At 38.4% G+C, this 23,491-nt stretch overlaps 1 protein-coding gene across 1 annotated transcript; it reads left to right on the top strand.

Annotated features, from left to right (window-relative positions):
- The first annotated feature begins 13,643 nt into the window (after window positions 1-13,643).
- tbca (tubulin cofactor a) lies at window positions 13,644-22,170 on the top strand. Its single transcript, XM_014984364.2, has 4 exons — window positions 13,644-13,796; window positions 17,842-17,947; window positions 19,917-20,003; window positions 21,419-22,170. Exons 1-4 carry the CDS (start codon window positions 13,744-13,746, stop codon window positions 21,497-21,499), a joined length of 327 nt encoding a protein of 108 aa, XP_014839850.1. The 5' UTR covers window positions 13,644-13,743; the 3' UTR covers window positions 21,500-22,170.
- Window positions 22,171-23,491: the final 1,321 nt, after the last annotated feature.

The raw sequence follows: 23,491 nt of genomic DNA, 5'->3' as shown, positions 1-23,491 counted from the left end.
GTGTCACCTGATTGATTTCAATCAGGTGACACCTGATTGAAAAGGAACCACACTGGTTCCTTTTTCCAAACTTCACCTTGCTCTGGATCTCCTTCAAACCTACATCATCCACCATTGTCTTCAGGAGCGTCACAGCCATCAGCTCCCATTAGCAAATCTTCGGGATTAGAGGAACTCACTCATTCGCCCATCCATCAAATCACAGCCACTTACGTCCACGAATCCAACCATCTCTCCATGCCAGGTCATAAAAACCCTCTGAGACCACAACAGTTCCCAGTGGACTCCACCGTAGCTGCCCCTTATCACTGATCCCTTATGTGTTGGTCATTCACTGGATCTCAAGTAGTTGGGTAGGACGTTGATGACATTGATGTTCTGTTGGCTTCTTCAGGGCATGACCTCCAGCACGCAATTCTCTGCTGTGTGTGAAGGGACCGGGACGAGAAGGTGAGAAACTCAAAGTTGAGATGCTGCTTCTCTGCATTCAATGCAATAAGCTGAGGTGGTTCATGAATCAGACCAGGATGAACCAGAACTCGCTGGAGGGACTGTGCATCCCATGAATACCTCGGAGGATGATGCTGGAAAGAGGAAAGTTGGGGTTCCCTCCTTCAACTGTTGCACCCACAACCTGATCTTAGATAAGCAGAAGACAATGGATGGATGAATATGTCCACAGAAGGAATACAAACTAAAGCGTGTTTGATGTACTTCCTCTAGTTTCTAGTAAATATCTACTGTTTATATTCAAGCCTATTGTTCATAATACTTGCATTTTCCTGCTGCTTTTATCTATATCATCAAGGAATCTAGAAATCCATCCAACTTGCCAAGCGTCTTACCGCCATGCAGGGTGTGAATTCATAGCGTTTGAAATGTAATAGCTGACCGAATTCTGCTTCCAAGCATTCCTCTGTGGTTGTGATGTTGCACTGATTGCGATTTTGTGCATTGTGCAGCTCTATTTAGCAGCTTCACCACAATGGGCGCTCAATGCTGCTTGTCATATTTGGGCATAGGGGTTATTGAGGAAATGTGGAGACTCCTAAAAAAAGATCGATGTTTAGAGGTGGAAGAAGACAGACTCAGATTAAAAAGGGGGCAGTCCAGAGTTTTAGGACACACATTTTTAATGAATCAGCATCATTGTTAATTTGAAGATCTCTGTAACAAGATGTCATGCAAACCAAATTAGTATCAAAATTTTTTAGGAGACTCAATTCAGAAAATAGTCTGAACTTGTTTCAAGTGGCATATTGTGGTTTTTGTATTGTTTTCTAACTCTGCATTTTGTTCTTGCAAACACAAGTACACACACGCACGCACACACTCATGGTCATATGTGAAGCTGCAGGGTTGGACCCTCATGGAGAATGATTTTAGGAGTGAATAGAGATGAAGGGGGGGATATTAAGTCACTCTATATAACATCCAGGACACAATGCCGCAGTGATTGATGGGGACAAAGTGGGAACAGCAGGACAGGTGGCGGGGAGAACCAGAGGAGGGATGGGGAGGCACGGGGCGCGGGGTGGTCCTCGGAGACAGCAGGGAGGGGAGTAAATATAGGAGGGACAGAAGAAGGAGAGGAGATAAGGTGAACAGAGAAAACAGATTTCCAAAGAGACCAGGGAGTCTATTTGTATGAGTAATCAGCCGCCGATCCACCACCTAACACACATATATTCACCCCGACACACTCACTCACTCACACACACACACACACACACACACACACACACACACACCCACACACACACACACACACACACACACACACACACACACACACACTCACTGTTCTGTCTCTCCCTGTCAGCCGTGTTTACCCACTGATTTTCTCAACAAGACAGCCATTGACACTGGATGGATGGGGCTAATCCGACACAGAGAGGAACAGCTCTGCCGGGGTTACAGGTCTGAGATGGAGCGCCCCACACACACACACACACACACACACACACACACACGCACACACACACACACACACACACACATACACACACACACACACTCCTCCTCACCTAATCTTCCGGCAAATATTTATCACTATCAATTTGGCCTGACTCCGTGACATTAAAATACCACATATAGATAACCCCTTGCTGGAGAATCGATCGCCAACTCCTGCTGGCCCCTGCCGGCTCGTCCGGTCCCTGTCGCGCCGCGCCGCCCCACCAGAGGATCAGATTGAGAAGGTCAGCGTAGTGGCACATCACACCTGGTACCGAACAGGTCATCTGTGCAGCTGCAGTGCCCAGGGAGGCTTTTTTGCATTTTAATAGGGTTTTTTTTTTTTTTTTTTTTACCAGACAGAATCCCAAAGAGAACCGCTGGGGTCCCTGAAACGGTGGGCAAAGACGCTTCTTTCCAACCGAGTGAGAAACTCAATCTCAGTTACTTTATTTATGATACATTGCAAAAGTATACACATATGACGGCGTATTAGGACAATTGTAGACAGAAAAGTAAAAAGTAGATTTCCGCCAAATATCTCCACATTTTTTAGACTAATCTCAGACATTTTCTAAATAAATAAGTAAATTTCTGACTTTGAAAAGTTGCAGATTTGCTTGAAAGGACTCAGAATTTTTTTTAGATTGATCTCAGAAATTTTCTGGAAGAAAAACAAGGACATTTTCTGAGTTTGAAAAATCAGAAAACTTGCTTGAAAACCCTCAGATATTTTGAAATTAATCTAAGAATATTTCTAGAAAGAACAAAGAAATTTCAAAAATATTTCAAAAGTTGAGAATTTTCGACTTTTGCAAACTTTTCAACATTTTGTCATTTTCTATCAAAAGAACAAATATGACTTCTTGTAAAGTGGAATGCAAGCACAAGTCAATTTCACAAACTTGTTTGCAACAAATTTCTGAAAAGTGTGGTGTACAGTTGTGTACAGCACTTGTTACTTCAAACTTTCTTAGGAACATTTTTGTTCCTAAGAAATAATGTCAACTTTGTATTAAAAGTGTCATAATTTACCGAATGATGCTTTATGACAACAGTCATAAATATTCATGAAGGCTTATTCATGTTCATGACAGGTGTTATGTCATGTTTATGACGGTGTCATGACAGTCTTATTCACGCCCCTTCAAATAAAGTGTTACCAAATATTTTTGCAGATTAAATTTTTACTGGCAAATTTAAAGTAAAACAACAACAACAACAACAACAAAACATGTTCCTAATTCCACATGTTAAAAAAATTGTTTTATAAATTCAATGTTTGCCATTGTTTATGCATGGATTTACAGCGTCTGATTTATTCTGGTGCAGAATTATGACACATCACACATTGCTGACATAGACGTGGGATAATATGCAACATGACTGTTTAGTCTACAGACACTTTGAAAATAATCTGATGAGTATACTATTTAACACCATTTAGTGGCACAAATTGGATTTTTGGGGTTTGTGAGAGTGAAAAGATCAGAATTGGATGCCATGAAAAAGTTGAATATGGGGCAAAAAATCTGACTTAGGTCGCTTTTACCTGCTGTGTGAACTTAGTCTATTTCGTAAATGACAACTTCAGTTTTGTACCTACAAACGTCCATTTAGTTTTGAATTATTACATATCATTATACAGTGTTTGTGTTGTAAAGTATGTCCATACATACATACCAAAAGATGTATGTATGGAGATGAACATAGAGGGTACGTGGGACTGGCACGACCGTAAGAAGCACTGTTCCCCCATTTATCCACTCACAGATCAGTCTGGGCTTTCTTCCATTCACTTGGATCCCTCCAGTAGATTGTTGTTTTTTTTACCGGTCCAATCAGCAAACAGAAGGAGAAGTTGTGAACAATGATGTCAATTTTCTGTGCCATTTTAGGATTGTAGTCTGTAGTTTTAGCAATGGCAGCGGAGGAAGTGAATGAAGCCGTTGAGTGTGTGTTGGCCATCCAAATATTGAAACTTTAACAGCTGCCTCATTCGGCTTGGCACTTCTGTCTTGACAGTGAAGAATAGTTCTTTTTTTTTTTTTTTTTACAGCATCTCTACTTAAGCACCGAGATGATTTTGGGCAAAAATATTGCAAATTTACCCAACATTTTATTAAAATGTCAAAATTCACACAGAAACAGAAAGATAGATAGAACCCTAAATAACCTATTTAAACAGTTAACTTTGTTGTTTTACGTTATTCTCAGAACCATGTTACAACTTCTAAAATAAATGCAACACGTAGGCCTGTCACAATAACAAATTTTGCTGGACGATAAATTGTCAGAAGTAATTATGACAAACAATAATATTGTTATTTGGAGATCATATTCATGTAATATTATGGAAATGGTATAATAATGCAAGAACCCATGCTCACAGATTAATAAACATTAAATCCAAAAGAATATAAAGTTCATTAGGATGAACTTTAAATTTATCTTAAATAATTTAAAGTTTAACACTGGACAACATTTTAAATATTAAAAATAAACAAAATAACAAATAAAATGAATTATGAAGACAGCAAACAAAATTGTCAAGTGCTAGTTGAGACCAATGCACTGGAGTGATGACTTTTATCCTCCAGTTTTTATAGAAAGAGAGAAAAGAGAAGCGATAAATCATGAAAATGGAAATTACTGAGTTCGTTTTAATTGATCATATGATTAATTGATTCATTGATTTATTGCTTATTGCAACAGGCCTAGCAACAAGGTATGGCAACAAGGAACATGTTCTGTGTGCGAAACAAAACTCTTTTTGAGGGTGCCCCCTGCTGTCCTGGAGGTCTTAAGATATGACCTAGCTTACTTGTATCTTGGAGTAGCAGGTCTGAGTAGTATATTTAGAAAACAAGACCTTCAGTGTCCATTACCAAACAGGGAAAAGGTCGACATTTAAAAAAGCCAATCAAAACCTAATAAAGCAGGAAAACATATTTACAGTTCGTTAAATTGCACTAAAGGGAGCAATGTGAGTTGAGAGTTTTCTTTCTGGTCATCATCACAGTCAGAGAAGTTATTTCCTCCAACTCCATTATAATTCAGTGGGAATCACATAAAGCTTCAAAGAGGAGAAGGGAGGGCGGCCAGCAGGCTGGGTGGAGGGGTTGCTACCGCAGCTGTGTGTATGTGTGTGTGCGTGTGTGTGTGTGTGTGTGTGTGTGTGTGTGTGTGTGTGTGTGTGTGCTCTCTCTCCTTCTCCCTCTCTACCAGTCAGGCCTGCACTATGAGAGCACCAGCTGATTTTTCTCGCCTCCTGCCTCTTCTTCCTCTCCCCGCTAATTGACCAGAGGCGTTCATGCACACATTTCTCACTAATTTCACATTTGCTATTCCAGCAGTGGTCGAGGCACGTCTCGAGGAATACATCTCTTCCCTTCTCTGCCGCAGAGTCCATCCAACACCCCCCCCGCCCCCCATCCCCAACACACACACGCACACACACACAAACCCTCATTCAAACCCACCTGAAAGGCCCCCTGTCAGAAATGAGCTGTTTTCGTTTGATAATCAAATCTCTTCTATTCCGCCTTGTTCTCCGGTGCGCATGCAAAAAAAAAAAAAAAAAAAGTCATTTCTGATGGGAGGGGGGATTGCCAGAATAAATTGACACGTATAGGACAAGGCGCGGGAACACGCAGCGTATAGCTCTAACACATAGTGTCACGACGAAGCGATAGAAAACTCCAAAGTCATCCAGTTTTCTCTCTAATCATTACAATTAGTGGGGAATTATCGCTGGACTCTGACAGACGTTCCTTGTAACTCTCTTTTATTTTCAGCGCGCGCTAATCAGCGGCCCTCATTACAAACGCTGATTAAACTGCAAATTACCCAGCAGCGGCCCCGTCCGCGCCTACCAGCGCCGCGCTCAATATCAATTAGGCCGAGCAGCCCGTCTGCAGTCTCCCGGCGCTTCCAAATGCTTGATAGTGCCATTTATTAGTTTGGAAAACTCGGAAAATACCAATAATCAACGGCCATGGAGATGCAGGGAACGAGCCCCGGATTCCCCCACCCACCACCACCACCACTCAGATGCAATCACGCGATAGCCTGGACTGAATTAGTGCTCTTGAGCAGAGAAAGTCAGCACTATACCTTCTGTTTATTTGCAGTCTATGTCAGCTTACATGTCTTTTTAATCGTAGTAACATTTCAAATGAGGAGTTGTGCGCAAAAATTGTCAATGTTTAGTACAAATTGACAGATTGTTCATATTGTCTTCGAATGAGTGGACAATTGTATGTATTTTAAAGAACAGGAAAGTAGCAGCTTAAAAAAAGTCCAAATATTATATATCTGTATTTTTTTATGTACAGTAATAAAAAATGAGGATACCTAATGAAATATTAATCTTTATTAAGAAATATTGACACGATCTAGTTTAATCTCATTTGTACATTATTCAAATAAGCAGATTTAGTGGCACTAACGCAACAAGATTTGTCTAAATGCAAGACAAATCTGAGTGCAAGTTTTTTTTTTACTTAAACAAAAAGGTAAAAAAAAAAAAAAAGCTTACCTTTTGTTTTAAACCACAGTTTCACTGAGAAGTAGCTCCTATAATTAGCTTAGCAGATCCAGTTCCACCAAGTGTTTGCTAATTGCTGCTAGCTAGTTTGAAGGAGCAGAGTGTGGATACCGGGGAGGGAGAGTATGGAGTTACCGGGGAGTTCGGAAACTGTAGGTCAGAGGAGGAGCTTCGTCCTTGGAGGCGGAGCTAGGTCCACTCAGACGTTTTGCACAGCTGAGTGGTTGCCACTGGAGATTAAAGGATTTCTCAAATATGCATGAAATAATCAAGGCAACACTCTAGGTGTGTTTTTGATGAGGAAATAACATTATAACATGATGTAAAGCTCAAAATAAGTTTATTTTACACAATTCTGCCCTTTAAATGCTGAGTGATGATTTCTTTCCACAGAATTGTTTTAAATCTCCTTCTGATCCATTAATCTTCACAAACAGTTCCTCTGCTTTTATCCAAGAAACTTGATAGCAATTGAATGCCTTTACATTCACTGTATTTCCTCCTTCACAATGGATTTCTTTGCCCACATTTGCTTTTCATCATCACACAACAAAGATTAGAACATTGTCAAAAGCCTATTTGTATTTTGCGAAACGAATAAACATATGCTCTATTAAGAGCTTTTTAATGTGCATCAATTCTGATTTATATATTGTTTTCTTATAGAAGAAGTTTAGCTTGTACAAAATTCATCACTTTCAGCTTCAATGAACACTTTTGATATTAGCATGAGTTTTTAGCCTCCTTCTCAGTAGTATGATTAATAAAAGAGAGCTGTTTAAGTACATAAACCTTTATCGTGATTAGCACATGGCAAAAATCTAAACTGCATAGAATACAGTACATATTTTTGACATAAGTTGCCTTGGATAATGCTATGAAATTGATTCTTTTCTCTGTGATCACACAAATCAATACGAGACGCAGACAGATTCAAATGATATTGAATGCGCTGTCGCTGTAAAACAGCTTTGTAAAGGCATGTCAATTGTTTAGCTTAGGTGGCACACTGTGTAAATAAATACATTTCTTTATTTGGTCTATAACCTTTTATTTGACACATTTCAGTGTGGAGTGTTTAATTCTTGTTCAAAGTAATCGCAAAGGCAGATATGAAAGCAGTGCACTGTAAATGAACAGGACATTTAAAGATTTTACTTTGAAAAACGTTTCAGATGAAAGGTGGTTTTTGTTTGGGTTCCCAGTGGGACACTCAGGATCTCATTTTGTGCTTTAGATATGGTTTATTAAACTTTTTTTTACTAACTTAAAAACGTATTGTATGGATTGTACAAAAGTGGTCAAGTGTTCACTCAAATTTCACTGGTGTATGTTGGGATAAGTACAGTTCCCAGAAATTACATTCACATATTCCCTGAAACTTTCCATATAATCGACCAACATACAGTAGTGCAACAGTGTAAAATCAATAGAAGATGACTTTTTGTATAAATAAAAATTTGAAAAGTGTGGTGTGGATTTGACACCTTTTAGAACCAACTTTGTTTTGCCTTAGAATTCCTCTGCCATCGTGACACACATTTTTAAAACCAGTTTTTATGGGCAACAGATCAAGCTCAGTTCAATTGAATCTGTGAACATGAAATAATAATCTTAGTTTTGCCACTGATTTTTAACTCTTTAACTATAACTTAAACTCTTTCTTAAATTCTTTTGCTGGTACTGTTGCAGTGGTAAAGTCTTAAAATTATCAACAGATATAATATAATATAATATAATATAATATAATATAATATAATATAATATAATAATTTACAAAGCTTTTATAAATTGTAAATCACTGATAGCTCTATTTGAAATCAAGTGAGGTACAGACCAGCTCACTCAGATAGGGCTCTCACTCGACCTGCCACTCAGACCTGAAAATTCAATAACAATCTACTCCGCGGATCGACTTCTCTGTGGAGGATCATCGGTTGGCAGGCTAACGAAGGTGGATCGCGGAGTTGACAGAGCAGAATTGATACAGAAACAGCTGATCTTGGCGGTTGGCATAAACTGGTTTGTGACTGGACTGCTATGGCGACTCAAGTTGAGGATGAGGGAGACGATGAAATGGATTTTGGTGACTGGACTCCAGTACGTGGTAGTAGAGGATCAGGAAGAGAACGAAGTAGAAAGGAAGAAAGGTTGGTGGAGACACAAAGTAGTAGCAAACGGAGTCTAGAAGAAAATAGTTCAGATGAAAATAATGCAGGTTGCAAGAGGATTGTTGGGCAGGAAACTAAGTTGATCATAAAGTTTAGGAAGGAGGATGAAGGGATACAACTTAGTCCGTTAGCTCTGTCAAGAGAATTAAAAAAGAAGTTTGGAGATCTGACACTTGCTAAGACTCTTAGAGATGGGAATCTGTTGATCACAGTGAGGAATGAAGAACAGAAAAACAAGGTGATGAACGCCCACAGTATTTGTAAAAAACTGATTACTGAGATAAAGATTTTGGGAGAGGGTAAAGTGGTAAGAGGAGTGATCACAGGTATCCCAGTTGGTGAAGATCTAGAAAAACTTAGACACAGTATTAATGGAGGTGAAGTAAGTAAAATCAAAAGATTGATGAGAACAGTGGAAGGTGAAAGGGTGGAAAGTCTCTCAGTAATGTTGGAGTTTCAAACACAAGTTCTTCCTGAAAGGGTAAGAGTCGGGTGTATGTGCTTCCCTGTAAGGCCATATATCCCTCCTCCTCTCAGGTGTTATAAATGTCAGAGATATGGACACATTGCAGCTGCATGTAGGGGAAAACAAAGATGTCCAAAGTGTGGAGGAGAGCATAATTATGATGAATGTAAAAATGGGAAGGATAAGTGTTGTAATTGTGGAGGGCAACATAGGGTGACTTATGGAGGATGTGAAGTCAGAAGGAAAGCAATGGAAATCGAACAAGTCAAAGCTACTAATAATATAAGTTATGCTGAAGCTGTTAAAAGAGTGAAACCTAAGGAAGTTATAAGGAAAGTTCAACCAAACCCAACAACAGAACAGAGACCGAGTGGAACTGAAACTGGGTTAACAGTTGAAAAAATTCTATTGTTCATTGCATATGTAATTAATTGTACAGATCAAGTTAAGCACAAAACAGAAAAAATCAAAATAATTGTGAAAGGGGCAGAGAGGTTTTTTGGTATTAAGGACATATCTTGGGAACACATAAATACGAGGTTAGGGGCAGAAGGAAAGGTCGAAGGACAGGAAGATAAAAACTGATCATCCTACAATGGAACGCTAGAAGCCTTATTGCAAATGGACAGGAATTTAAAGGATTTATTAGAGAGTATAAAGATGATTTAGATATTATATGTATTCAAGAAACATGGCTTAAACCAAATCTTGATTTTGTTATAAAAGGATATGAAAGCATTAGAAGAGACAGAGAGGGGGGATCTGGAGGAGGGTGTATTACATTTATTAAACAAGGAATTCAGTTTAGATTATTAGCTAAAGGAAGAGAGTTAGAATATATCATTACTGAAATTTGGACAGTAAATGGACGATTTAAAATAATCAACTTTTATAATCCATGTAAAAGACTATCATTAGATTTAATGGAGGAAATTGGGGTATTTCTAGAGGGTAAAGTTATTTGGTGTGGGGACTTTAATGGGCATAGCTCTTTGTGGAGTCATCATAATGATCAAAATGGGGATATAATAGAAGAAATAATGGATGTTAAAAATTTGGTCTGTTTAAATGATGGAAGTGGGACTAGAATTAATTTTAGAGATAACACAGAGTCAGCAGTTGACTTAACATTAGTTTCAAATTGTTTAGCAGGGGTTTGTTTATGGCAAGTTTTAAATAAAACAACTATAGGAAGTGACCATTATCCTATTAGGATGGAAGTAAAGCTAAATATAGAGAGGTATTGTATAAAAGGGATAAAGAAGTGGTCTTTTAGGTCTGCGGACTGGGGAAAATTTAGGAAAAGTAGTGAAATAAAAATGTTAAAAGTAGACATGAATAGTAGTATTGATGATTTAAATTCTTTTATAAGTAATGCCATACTTGAAGCAGCTGATCAGGCTATAAGGAAGGAAGGCGGGAGAAGAGACAGAAGGTTGGTGCCCTGGTGGACATCAGAATGTACTAAAGTTATAAAAAAACGAAATAAAGCATTCAAAGTATTAAAAAGAAATCATAATTTTCAGAATCTGAATGAATACAAGAAATTGCAAGCAAATGTAAGAAGGATTATTAAAAATGCAAAAAGAGATTATTGGAGGAGTTTTTGTAATTCAATAGGGAAGGAGACAGATATTTCTAAGGTCTGGGCAATAATTAAAAGGATGAATGGGATTAAGAGAATAAGTGGATATCCAATACTAAATGATGGAGAAATAACAGCAGTTACTGATATAGAAAAAGCAAAAATGTTAGTAAATACTTTTGTTAAAATCCATAGTTCTGAAAATATTAGTGAAGAGGGGAAAAAAGGAAGGCAAAAGACAATATTGGAGAACAAGAATTTATTGCAACAAATGGAAGATACAAATGATCCATTGAATATGTATTTTACAATAAATGAATTAAATATGGCACTCAAAAAATGTAAGCTATCAGCTCCAGGAAAAGATCAAATTTGTTATGTTATGGTTAGTAATTTAAGTGAGTCTTCTAAAAATATTTTATTAGAAATGTACAACAGGATATGGGAGGATGGAGAATTACCAAAAAGTTGGAAGGAAGCAGTGATTATTCCAATTCGAAAACCAGGAAAAGATGAATCCAAACCAGAAAATTATCGGCCAATAGCGTTAACATCCAACTTATGTAAGATAATGGAGAGATTGATAAATGAAAGATTAATATATTATATGGAAAAGAAGGGACTTATATCATCTTATCAGAGTGGTTTCAGAAGAGGGAGAAGTACAATGGATCCAATTTTATGTTTAGAACATGAGATTAGAAAGGCTCAAGTGAATAAAGAGAGTGTTGTGGCAATATTTTTTGATATTGAGCGAGCATATGATATGATGTGGAGGGAAGGGTTATTAATTAAAATGAGAAGAATGGGTATAAATGGTCATATGTTTAGATGGATCAAAAATTTTCTAGAAGGAAGACAAATACAAGTGAGGATAGGGAAGGACTATTCTGAGAGTATGAATATAGAAAATGGGACACCACAGGGTAGTATAGTAAGTCCGTTATTGTTTTCAGTGGTAGTTAATGATATGTTTAAAGAAGTAGAGGGTGGAATGGGATTTTCACTTTTTGCTGATGATGGAGCAATGTGGAAAAGAGGAAGAAATTTAGAATTTATTGTTAAAAAACTTCAGGGAGCAATTTTAGCTGTAGAAAAATGGTCGTATAAATGGGGTTTTAAACTTTCTGTAGAGAAAACTAAAATTATGTTTTTTACAAGGAAAAGAGTTGATGGAAAAATTAAATTAAAATTATATGGACAGGATTTAGAAAGGGTTAAACAATTTAAATTTCTTGGAATGTGGTTTGATGAAAGAATGACATGGGGAGTGCATATTAAGAAAATAGTAGATAAGTGTAGGAAAGTATTAAATATAATGAGATGTTTAGTTGGAACTGAGTGGGGAGCTGATAGAAAATCATTAAAAGCAATTTATACTGGGTTAATTAGGTCAGTCTTGGATTATGGATGTATAAGTTATAATTCAGCAGCAGATTCAAACCTCCATAAGTTAAATATTATTCAACATCAGGCATTAAGATTATGTACCGGTGCTTTTAAAACATCTTCAACAGCAGCATTACAGGTTGAAATGGGAGAAATGCCTCTTAAACTTAGAAGGGATCAATTATCCTTAAATTATTGGTCAAACTTACAGGGACAAAGTCAGGATCATCCAACATTAGAGGTACTTAAACATGGCTGGGAAAATTCAAAGAAACAATTAAAGAGCTTTGGATGGATAATAAACTCTAAAGTTAATGAAATTAATTTAAGTCAGTTAGATATATGTCAGGCAGTTCCATTATCTGCAGTTCCACCTTGGTTAATTCATGATACTGAGGTTGATTTTTCCGTCTTAGAAAAGAGCAATAAAGATAAATTTAGCAATATGAATAGTAATATAATACAAGAATACTTAAATGAATATTGTAACTATGTACAAATCTACACAGATGCATCAAAAAATACAGCTAATAAGGTAGGGATAGCATTTATTGTACCACAGTTTCAGATTAAAGTAGGAAAAAGGATCAGTGATGGAGTCTCAGTGTATACAGGAGAAATGCTTGCTTTACTTTTAGCAGTTCAGTGGGTGGAAGAGGTAAGACCATTAAAATCAATTATTTGTTCAGATTCTAGTTCTTCATTATTTAGTTTGCAAAATAATAAATCAGATAGTAGACCAGATATATTAATTGAAATACAACAAACACTTTACAGAATCAATATGATGGGGCTAACAGTAAATTTTGTTTGGGTTCCAGCACATCACGGGATTAAGGGTAATGAAATGGCAGACAGAATGGCCAAAGAGAGTACTAACCGGGTGAAGATAGATATTAATGTTAGTTTTAGTATAACAGAAATAAAGGGTACAATTAAAAAAAAAACAAGAGAGAGGTGGCAAAAGTTATGGGATGAAGAAAAGAAAGGAAGGTGGTTATATAAAATTCAAAAGAATATTGGTCAAATGAGAAGAACAGAAAGAATAAGAAGAGAAGAGATAATTATTTCACGGTTTAGAATCGGACATACTGGACTAAATAGATCATTATTTCTAATAGGGAAACATCAGACAGGGAAATGTGACTGTGGGGAAGATGAGACATTGGAACATGTTATTTTCAGTTGTAGGAATTATTTGATGCAAAGAAATAACTTAATTAGAAACCTTAGTAGCATGAAAATGAAATTTGATATTGTTGATTTATTACAGAAAGATTCAGGAAGTAGAGGATATGAGGCCTTATTTTATTTCTTAAAACAGTGTAAGTTGTTTAATAGGATATAGTAATATTTATTTATTTATTTATTTTTTTTTTTTTTTTTTTTTTTTTTTTTTTTTTTTTTTTTTTTTTTTTTTTTTTTTTTTGTCATGTGGTCCACACTCCTTACCAGTTGGTGGCGGTAATGCATACCTAAAGTTTCTTGCCAACCGCCATTAAAATTCAAATAGAAGAAGAAGAAGACTTCTCTGTGAGCAGCTTGTCATCCCTGAATCCATCTGCTTTCCTCCTGCAGTTAGCTCGAGGGATCACACAGCAACGGAGTTCATTCATCTTCTACAGTCATGGCGGAGCCAAGAATACGGCAGATCAAAATTAAAACGGGCATCGTGAAGAGGTATTTTGTTTGCTATGCTTAAATAAGATTTAGTTAGCGAAGGCGGAGGTTTCATAAAAGCAACCCCCAGGCTAATGCTAGTTAGCTAACCAGCTAAGTCATACAGGAACTTCTCGCCGTACACGGTGCAATATTTGCCGCGTGCGCTCTTAGCATATCCCGATGACGAATCGCTGCTAGAGCGCAAGAGCTAGCTTAGCATGGGGTTATCTTTAGTTAGCTTCTGTTGGAGTTTAACTCTCTCTAGCGGTACAGACTGACAATGAAGGCGAGACGTCGACTGTAAAGAATGAACTGGTAAATTGTGTGTAGAACCTCGAGGCGCTAAAGCTAGAGGTAAGCTAACCTGCTAGCAGATGGCTAGTACCGGTGATGCACTGCTTTGCCTCTATTTGTTTTAATTTTGGATGTGCTAATGAAGAATAAGTTGCACTCAGTTGTTATTGATAATGTATTTTTAACCAATGATAATAGTAATAATATAAACTACAAACTATATGACCGAAAATAGAACCAAACAGCTTAATCTGGGTCAAGACAGCTGTATTCTGTTGGGGGTAATTTTCAGTCTTGTATTGAGGTCAAAGTTCCACAATTAAGTAAGAAAAAAAAGTTAACATTTTTGATCAAATTTGAAACTCATACTTACAATTATTTTGCAAATACACTTTTATATGTTCCACAAATAAGTTTTACATTATACGTATACAATTTAGTTTACTATTTACCTATTTGTCTTGTTTATGTAACGCACCACATCATGAGTTTTATCTGTCAGACTTTCCCTTCAAAGTTCAAAGAAATTATTTCTTGCTGTAATTTCTAATTTTAATAATTTCTTGCAACATACTCATGACATAATTGATCAAATATCACCCATAATCTGAATTTTATTTATGTGATTAATATGTTACTTAGATACTTAATCACTTTTGGATGCTTTTATCTCCAGTCTTACTAATGTTTATGGTTATAAATGTTTTAATGGTTTTCTTATTACACAGAAATCATTAAACAACAATACATATTCAATGTGGCTGCAAATGGTGCCAGATATTCCCTGAATTCACATAAAGGCACATTTCTTGCACATTTTTGTGGTTAATGTATGGCTTCGGTTGTGTGGGGTTTTATTTATTGTTTTTGGTCGCTTTGTTAATCTATTTTTTTATATTTTATAAAAAATTCCAGTTTCAATGTAAAATGTTCTTCATAAAATTGAAAGTTCATCAATCTTTGAGAAGGACCAACTGTCATTATTACAACATTATCAATTTGTTGCTCAAACCAACAATATTATCGTCTATCATAATCATTTCCGGGACAATTTATTGTGCAGTAGAATTTGTTTAATGCATTTTGGAATAAAAATATAAAATTGGACATGCTTAGTGCCAGAGGAGGAATAAATAACCAATATTCCTAATTTCAGAAAAACATTTGCGTTCTTGGGCAAACATTAAAATAAGTTTAATAACCAGATGTACCCGTGTTTTTAAAAAAAAATAAAAAATAAATAAATAAAAGCTAACAAAGATGTAGGTTTCATGAGAAAACAATAATACAATAATAGTAATAATAACATGTATTGGTATTTTTGATGAGCTAAGTGTATTTCTTTTGATAGGCAGACCTCTAATTCCCCACTGTTGATTGGATTTGTGCAGCAGGCTACTGATTGTTTCTGACGTGGATTAGATTACCAGCAGGGTCCTGCAGACTTGCGTAATAATGATTTTCCTCAGAGGATGTTGTGGGGGGGCAGAAATGCCACACGCTGTCCAGCAGCAGCCATCGGAGGCGAAGCAGCAGTGCAGTCTCACTGAGCAGTCTTTGCCCCTTCCTACTGTATCGAGCTTTGACATTCTCTCAGCACCAGACAGGAGATATTAAATCTCAAATCGCTCCGGACCAAAAGCGTCTCTGAAACATGACCCTTTAATCAGACCACTGGGTTTAAGCACACACAGTTATTTGTCTCTCCTCTCTCTGTCTTCAGTCCCTCCGCCCTCTTCGTTCGTTCGGGCTCCTGGTAAAGCCCGCCTTGCTCTTTTATCCGGGCCCCACTTCCTGCGCCCCCCACCACCCCCGTCATATTCCAGTCAGCGCCTCCCTGGCCCTGGCGAGGCGGATGCCCTTAATAAAATGACAACAGTAATTTGCCTTTGTCATTCCGGTCGCAGCAGAGACTACACCACGGCTTAAAAATACAGTGCCAGAGAAGGCGGCCGAATGTGTGTGTCGGTTGGCTTTAATTCCCTTTTCTTCTTTTTTTTTTTTTTCCTATTTTCCAGAGAGCTGCCTTTTCCATTAAGCCCGAGGTGGCAGGTCTATTTAAAACCAGCCACGACCCCACCCCTCATTCACACTGCGCTCCCAAGTCTGTGAGAAATAAGAAATTAACATCCGGTCTGGAAGGTGGAGGAGGAATGGACGTTTTGTTATTAGACTGTCCTTCAGTTTTATTTAAATTATCCCAGCCTCCTTTCCTCCGTCTTTTCCTCCTCTGCGCGCCACCTTCTCCTCTCCGAGCAGACGACATCACTCACCGCGCGTCAAGACGGTGAGGGCGGAAGACAGGAGGCGGCGTTACATATGGTGCCTGTTTAAAAGCTTCTTGATGGAAGCGCATTACGATAAGGGGTAATTGATGTAAAATATGACAGAGTGCTGTTGGCTTCCTTGGTTAGGCGAGGAGCAGAGCAACACGGAGGCGAGGCTCCCCAGTAATGTGACTGACTAATGAAGGATTACTCACTTACACTCAGCTGATGTTATGAAAAATGAAATTTGTGTTGTCACTCCGACGAGCGGCCGCAGCCGGAAAAAGACAATTAGATGGAAATCATTACCAATAGCGATATTTTCAAACTCTATTATGCCAATCAGGCTCTGAATCTGTTTAATAGATTTAGTTCCATTTGGCCCGTAATTGATAAATAATCAAAATTTATCAATGTACTCAAGCCTGTTTTCACTACCAATCAATGAGAGGAGGCCCATTTACCAGCTGACTTGGTCCAAATTAGGGATTGAATTGATGATCAATTAATCACTAAAAAGGAGTAGTAGTGTGTGGGAGTGAGTGGGTGAGAGATGGTAAAGGTGAATTAAAAGGGCCAGCTAGTAATGTTCAGATGTGAAACGGATAGTTCAATGCAGTTACTATGGACGGTTGATACAGAAAAAGAAATGGATAGAGGATTGATGTTTTTCATTTAAAGTGAAAATATCTTCTTTAAAATTGGAATTTGATTTAAATAAACGGAAACAGGAAATGAAAGGTAAGTACAGGTGATGTTGTCGATGCTGTCTTTATTGATTTTCGGAAAGCCTTCAAAACTAAACTATCAGATGCTAACTAAGTTGAGTTTTTCTCAATTATGGGGTGCCACAGGGGTTGTTGTTGGGACCACTGCTTTTTATCTTATTCATTAATCACTTACCAGAATGTGACCCATCAAAAGTAGAAATGGTGCAAGAATTAAGTTATTTATAGGTCATTTGAGACTTGGTTGGTGAGAATGATGGCGATGAATCAGAATTCTCATTTATCATGATAAACGATACAACAAATGCTCTACTCTCATTGATGAAACAGTGGAGAAAATAGTAAAACTAACAATCCCAACAATATGACAGTTTTGGGCTGGTTTAAAGGCAATTAATTAGAATTTATTGTGACACCAATAAATCAGAATGGTTATCACAATAAGAAACGTATCGCAATAAACAATGATACAAACTCGGGTGTTTTTTATGAAGTCAAAGGGTGAAGTTAACAGGTCTTTTGGCAGCAGAGAGGAGTTTGTTGCTGTGGTGTGTACCATGGTATCCTGAGGGAGATGATCCTACTGTGTCCCCTCAGTCAGTGGAAGTGCATGAAGATTAATGGCCCAGTCTGTAAAAAGTGACCATCACAGCCTGCCTTTCATGGTCCAGTCTATCCGGTGTCTCGAGTGTTTGATGTTTGCGGGAACAACACAGTGTCTTTGCCTTAAACCGTGTCTTTTTTTTCTTTTCCTCTGCTCTCGTCCGTCTCCAGGCTGGCCAAAGAGGAGCTCTCCTACATAAACGAAGCAAAGGAGCAAGAGGAGAAAGTGGAACGCCTGAAAGCAGAGGGAGGGGATGAATTCCTCATCAAGAAACAGGTGTTCAACTTTTACTGGTTCTCTGGTTTTAACGCTTCACATCTTTTGGTTGATTATTTGCATATGTAATGAGGTCAGTCCACAAGTTGGGTCATTAGAGTTTTTTTAAACTGACCCAGACATGATTAGATCCTGTTGGCTTATTGTAGTTTGATGATTGCTGACACATGTTTGTAATTGAGCAGTTTACAGGCCCATATAATCTCATGCTGTGTTTTCAACGTAACACAATATAAGGGTTTCATATTAGTTGATATCAATAATTATTACAGGCAGGACTAGATTAAAATGTTTAATCGTTAATTGCATACAATTGTCTTTTCCAGTGTCCAATCAGATTGTTTTTTGAAGGACCCCCACTGGGCAAAGAGAAGCGGCTCTGTCGTCCATTGTTGTTTGCAGATGAAACTTGTGCGTCAAATTTATGAGCGTACTAGAAACACAATACAAAGGTTCTGGCTCTGGACTTTTGCATGTAAAAAATGTGACTAAATGTGTTAAAATCTATGTAATTAATTGAAATTAACTTGCTAAAGTTCTGACCCTAATAGTTATTGATTAGGGTTTTATTTGCTTTAAATATCTGAAATGCTGCCAAACCGGTGACGAGACCTTTCCTGTCTTTTCCCGTTTTCACTCCACGCTGGTTTTTAGGCAGTTATGTGACACGGTGGCGAAACCTGAAACTGTTGCTGCGTAAGTTACTCAACAGGTTGTTGCTAGGTAACCAAAGACTGGATGAGTGAGTTAGTTGATGCCAGCAGCCTTGTTTTGCTCGTTGTGAGAAGGTGAGTGGTGAAAGCCTTTCTGCTGCCTACATCCCCAACAATGCCATGCGGTCCTGGATCGGAGTTCATTGAAATTCTAGAATATTCTATCAGACTTATAATCGATATTGATGATGTGCTTTCAATTATTATGTATTGCTGTTGATTTATTTCCTTTGTTGCCACATTTAGCGACTTTTCAGGCAAAAAAAAAAATCACTGATCAGCAGATCAGGCTTTTTAAATATCAGTGATTGGCCTGAAAACTGCAGTCACACCACTCTGATTTAATAGCAATTTATACTGTTATTGCAATGTTAAATTCAGTCAATATAAAATCTTACTTGCGAGAAAAGTACGATTTTATGTGTGATTTACCCGTTTTCATTATTGTTTTAAAACGATGTAAAGAAACCATCTGTTCAACGTGGGACCCACAGTGGTTCAGAAATCAAAGATGAGCTTGTATCAGAGATTCTTTTGGGTTGGGTTTGTTGACTCTGTGGCAGTTTTGAGCGACGGGCTTAGTCGGTGTTAAACGGGCGGATTGGGAGGCCAGATGGATTATTGAAGATGAGAGGTTTGTGAGGCGGGATGGCTTAGAGGTTTATGTTTTAATGGAATCAATACGCTTTAAGTGTCATCTTCATCCCGTCCTGATGGGATCATTCCACCGCACCGGGGAGGGCACCGTGACTTTCCTCTCGTTTCAGCGTCGCTCCACTCGCCTGCCTCACCCTGTCGCACCTAGACGACTCGTCTGGCGTGTTTTTTGACTTTGCGGCGCTACAGCGGGGTTGGCGAGGAAGTTTCTGTCAAGAAGTGTATCTGATGGCGTCAGCTGACTCTTTTCTACTCCTTATGGGATGGGGCTCCACGTTAGCACTCGACTGTAGTGCAGTTCCTCTGATTAGCCCGACCCTCTCCTCAAGGTTTCTCCACAGTGGACACATTCCCCTCCATGTTCCAAAAGCCTGGCCAATCAGTCTGCCTGTACCTAGCTGTTCAGATCAATGGCCGAGACATTGGAGGGAAAGTTTCACGACAATTTTTAAAAAATTCGTGTGTGTGTGTGTGTGTGTGTGTGTGTGTGTGTGTGTGTGTGTGTGTGTGTGTGTGTGTGTGTGTGTGTGTGTGTGTGTGTGTGTGTGTGTGTGTGTGTGTGTGTGTTCGTGTGTGTGTTCGTGTGTGTGTGTGTTCAGATGGAGGTGCTGCAGGAGTCCAGAATGATGGTGCCAGACTGCCGCCGCCGCCTCACTGTAGCCCATGCAGACCTGCTGCAGTTGCTAGTAAGTAGCATTCAACTTCTATGTGCCACAAATCTGGAACAAACTGCCAGAAAACTGCAAAACAGTCGAAACGGAGATCCTTTAAATCAGGACTAAAAACCCACCTGTTACTTTACATCCATAACAAATGAAATATTGACCAACATATAGTGTTTTAGTGGTTTTCTTAATTGTTGACTATGTGGGGTCTTTTTCTGTTTTTATGATGTTAAGCACTTTGAACTGCCTTGCTGCTGAAATGTGCAGTCAAAAATCTCACAACAGTGTTAAACTTGGAATATATAAGAAATGTGATTTTTGTAGCTTTGTAACAGTAGAAACTATTATAATGCCATAAAGAGTTTAAAAACATGAATTGTGTAAAATATTAGACTGATTATTCCTCCAGAATCTGCATTTCAATTTAGAATAAAGATCCATTAGCAGTCCAGTCCACAAAGATTTTTTTCATGTTGATTACAGTCAGGGTGCACCGAGAGAGCAGACGGCTGATAAATTGGCCCAAATTTTCTTAATTTTGATTGGCTGATACTTGCATGTGAAGCCGATCTTATCCACCGATCTTCTCTACCTCTGCAAGCGTATAAAAATAAGCCACCGTCCTTTTCTGCTCCACTTCAAAAGTTTTGTCTGTTAGCTCCGCACACCAGGCCACGTCTGCAAGTTTGCATTTAACAATAGTCATCCCACTGTTGCCAACTCAGCAACTTCCTTGGTTAGTGACATTTTAGACCATAAAAATCCGTATCGGACAAAATTTGAATCTGCAGATCCGGTTTTTTGAAAATCTGTAATTTAAAAAAAAAAAGTTACATCGGCCAGACAACTCCCAATTGGTGCACCTTAAGATTAAAAATGCTTCTCAAATACAACAAACTGCTCGGAAAGCGAACTTCAGCAACCATTTCACTGCTTTAAATAAAGTGAACTTTTGGATATGAACAGAAAGCACACGTTGCATTAATGAACTCGTGCGCGGCTGCGACATTGGAAGTGGAGAGCGCGGCCAAACCCCCGGGGATTTAAGTTGATATGGCGAGAAGCAAACATAAGCATGCGCGGCTCAGGGTCAGCGCAATTAGCGCGGCGCAGCAGCCGAGCGGCTCCAGGTGTGAGTCGCCAACCTCCCCTCTTCTACGACCGAGGCAGACGTGCACATGCTCATCACAGCTCATTAGCGGCGCCATCACCGCGGCGACCACCGCAGGAACTCAGAAAACACTCAACTAGATGTCGGCTTTGCGGTCGCGACGTCCCTCTCGGCGACTTCTGCTCTGCTAATTTTAGCTCCCAGTAACAAGTTTCCTAATGATGGTGACAAACATTTAGCTCAGTATATGTTTTTAATAGGAGTCAGGAATAATGCAGTGGTTGCAATAACCCTGTGGGTGTGTGTTTTGTGTGTGTGCGCGCAGGAAACAGAAGCGGATCTGGCCGAATCAGAGGAGTACAAAGAAGCTAGGAAAGTATTGGACTCAGTGAAGCTTGAAGGATAATTTCTGCCGGCTTTCTGTTCTCGCCGTTGGATTCTCGCCGGCTTAAATGTCCATTCCCTTTTCTCCAGGCCTTGTTCAGAACCACAGAGACCAACAGAATCCGCTCAAAGTTTCTTGCTCTTGATGTAATTGTTTCTGCTGTTTACTTCTAACGCCTCCCATCTCCATTTGTTCAACTCCTCCTGTGTGTAAATCCCATAAGAACACAGTGAAATATTGTTTATGAACACTGCGGAGTGAAGGGGGTTTCTCTGCGTTTTCGATTATTAAATGCTCACTTTCGGTCCATTACGTTTCGAAAAGGCTTTTTGCATTTTCTTGAGACTTTTCATAAATTTGAATGTTTTGCCTTCTCTGGGACGAGTTTCTGTCGTCTCGCATTATGTTATTTTCTCTTGTTTAGCCTTTTTGTTTCTGAATAAATAAAAAGTACGGTGAAAAATGATCTCTAACAAATCAAAGCCCAAATATGCACTGTAAAGTTTCTCCTGGATGTATTTTTTTCAGATTTTTTTTTTCAACTTTAACATTGCTTTTCATTTCTTTTTTTTTATTATTTTAATCCACTTAGCTAACCATTTGGAAGAATTTAATTGCATGTATGTTCCTGCTAACCAGACTAAACTGGATTGTGTCTTGATGTCTACAATAAAGACGAGCACTTTGGGAAACCCTGTCAGTTACTTATGAATGACCAAACGTCCCTGCTGCTCTCCCATCTATTATTCAAATGGCCTAAAAATAACGACACCTTACATTACCGCTGAGTGAGTCCTTCCTAAATAGTCATACTAATAACTGAACTCAATTGCCAGACAAATTAAGGTTACATTTGACTTGATCCTTATTTTGCAGATTTTGATAATTATCGGGATCACCCCCAAAGTCTCATTACCGCCGTAATGAGGCGGCGCCACTCCGTGACATCCACCCCGCTCCGTCTCGTTAAGGAAATCGCTCTTCAATGCTGATTATTTTATTTGGAGGTATAATTATATTTCTTTCGGATAAATCACGGCCTAATCGGAGTCCGTGCAGGAGGGCAGTGGCGCTAATTGAGGCATGAGATGCGGCGGCGGGGCGCTCCACCTGCGGTTGGTGTGACCCAGGAGGGACCCCGGGCAAGGCGGATTGCAGCTTGGAAACACGTGGGCTGGAGGTCCCGTTTGGTGGGAGGGCTGGGGAGGCAGCAGATGGGAGAACATATTCTGAGATCCAGCTTTCAGGTTTCTTGGTAACAGCCCAATTTAGGCTGACGGAACCAAACTTTGATCCGATTATTTAACATGGACAGCTCGCATTAATAAACTAAAAAGAGCCAGAGTTGGCAAAAATGCTATAAGTGAATGGAGCAGCCACCACGAAACCACAATAGAAACATATATGACTGTGAAAAGTGTTACTAGATGTATTAAAATATTTAAATCAGATACTTAAAACTTAAAGTCAAGACTCAAAATAACATTCTGGTCATACGATTATGGATGTAGACACTGTAAGAAGTTACGTTTCTTTTTTTCCCTTTTTTTTAACACTACGTAATTAACCATGTTTTAAAACCGTTTTTTTAAGTTAAATATTTTAAGTTATTCCTTACTCTTCTGAGCATTAATATAGATTTCCAATTTAATTATTAACTAATCAGAGTGTTCATTGAATTAGGCCATATATCCTCTCGATAATTGGATATACTGTTAATTTATCAACCTGTGCTTCCAGCACTCCACCACCAGAGGAAATTGTAAGCTAAGAATTAAACTATATGCTAGAAAACAAAACTGTTTGAATTTGATCAATTCATCCAAATATTTAATGATTTAATTACCCAAATTAAGTTCTAACTATTCCGTTTAATTTGGACTTAATGTTCAGGCACAACTGGGGATATCTGTCTTGCGGAGAGAGAAAAAAAGCACAGTGCAAAGTTACTGAGCAACATATTTTTTTGAATCATCTGTCAAATTTACATGTATAAGAATAAAGTTTCAAACA

This window comes from Poecilia mexicana, unplaced genomic scaffold (assembly GCF_051168715.1).
Source record: "Poecilia mexicana isolate PSO_F unplaced genomic scaffold, ASM5116871v1 scaffold_12, whole genome shotgun sequence".
Classification (NCBI taxonomy): Eukaryota; Metazoa; Chordata; class Actinopteri; order Cyprinodontiformes; family Poeciliidae; genus Poecilia; species Poecilia mexicana.
The sequence above is the reverse complement of the archived record's forward strand: the minus strand, read 5'-3'. Positions and strand labels throughout refer to the sequence as shown.

Bases quoted from the DNA above. Each gene is read 5' to 3' on its own strand.
- tbca (XM_014984364.2), top strand. From the start codon at position 13,744: ATGGCGGAGCCAAGAATACGGCAGATCAAAATTAAAACGGGCATCGTG. The intron at 13,797-17,841 runs GTATTTTGTTTG...GTCCGTCTCCAG, and splicing joins AAAACGGGCATCGTGAAGAG to GCTGGCCAAAGAGGAGCTCT. The intron at 17,948-19,916 runs GTGTTCAACTTT...GTGTGTGTTCAG, and splicing joins AATTCCTCATCAAGAAACAG to ATGGAGGTGCTGCAGGAGTC.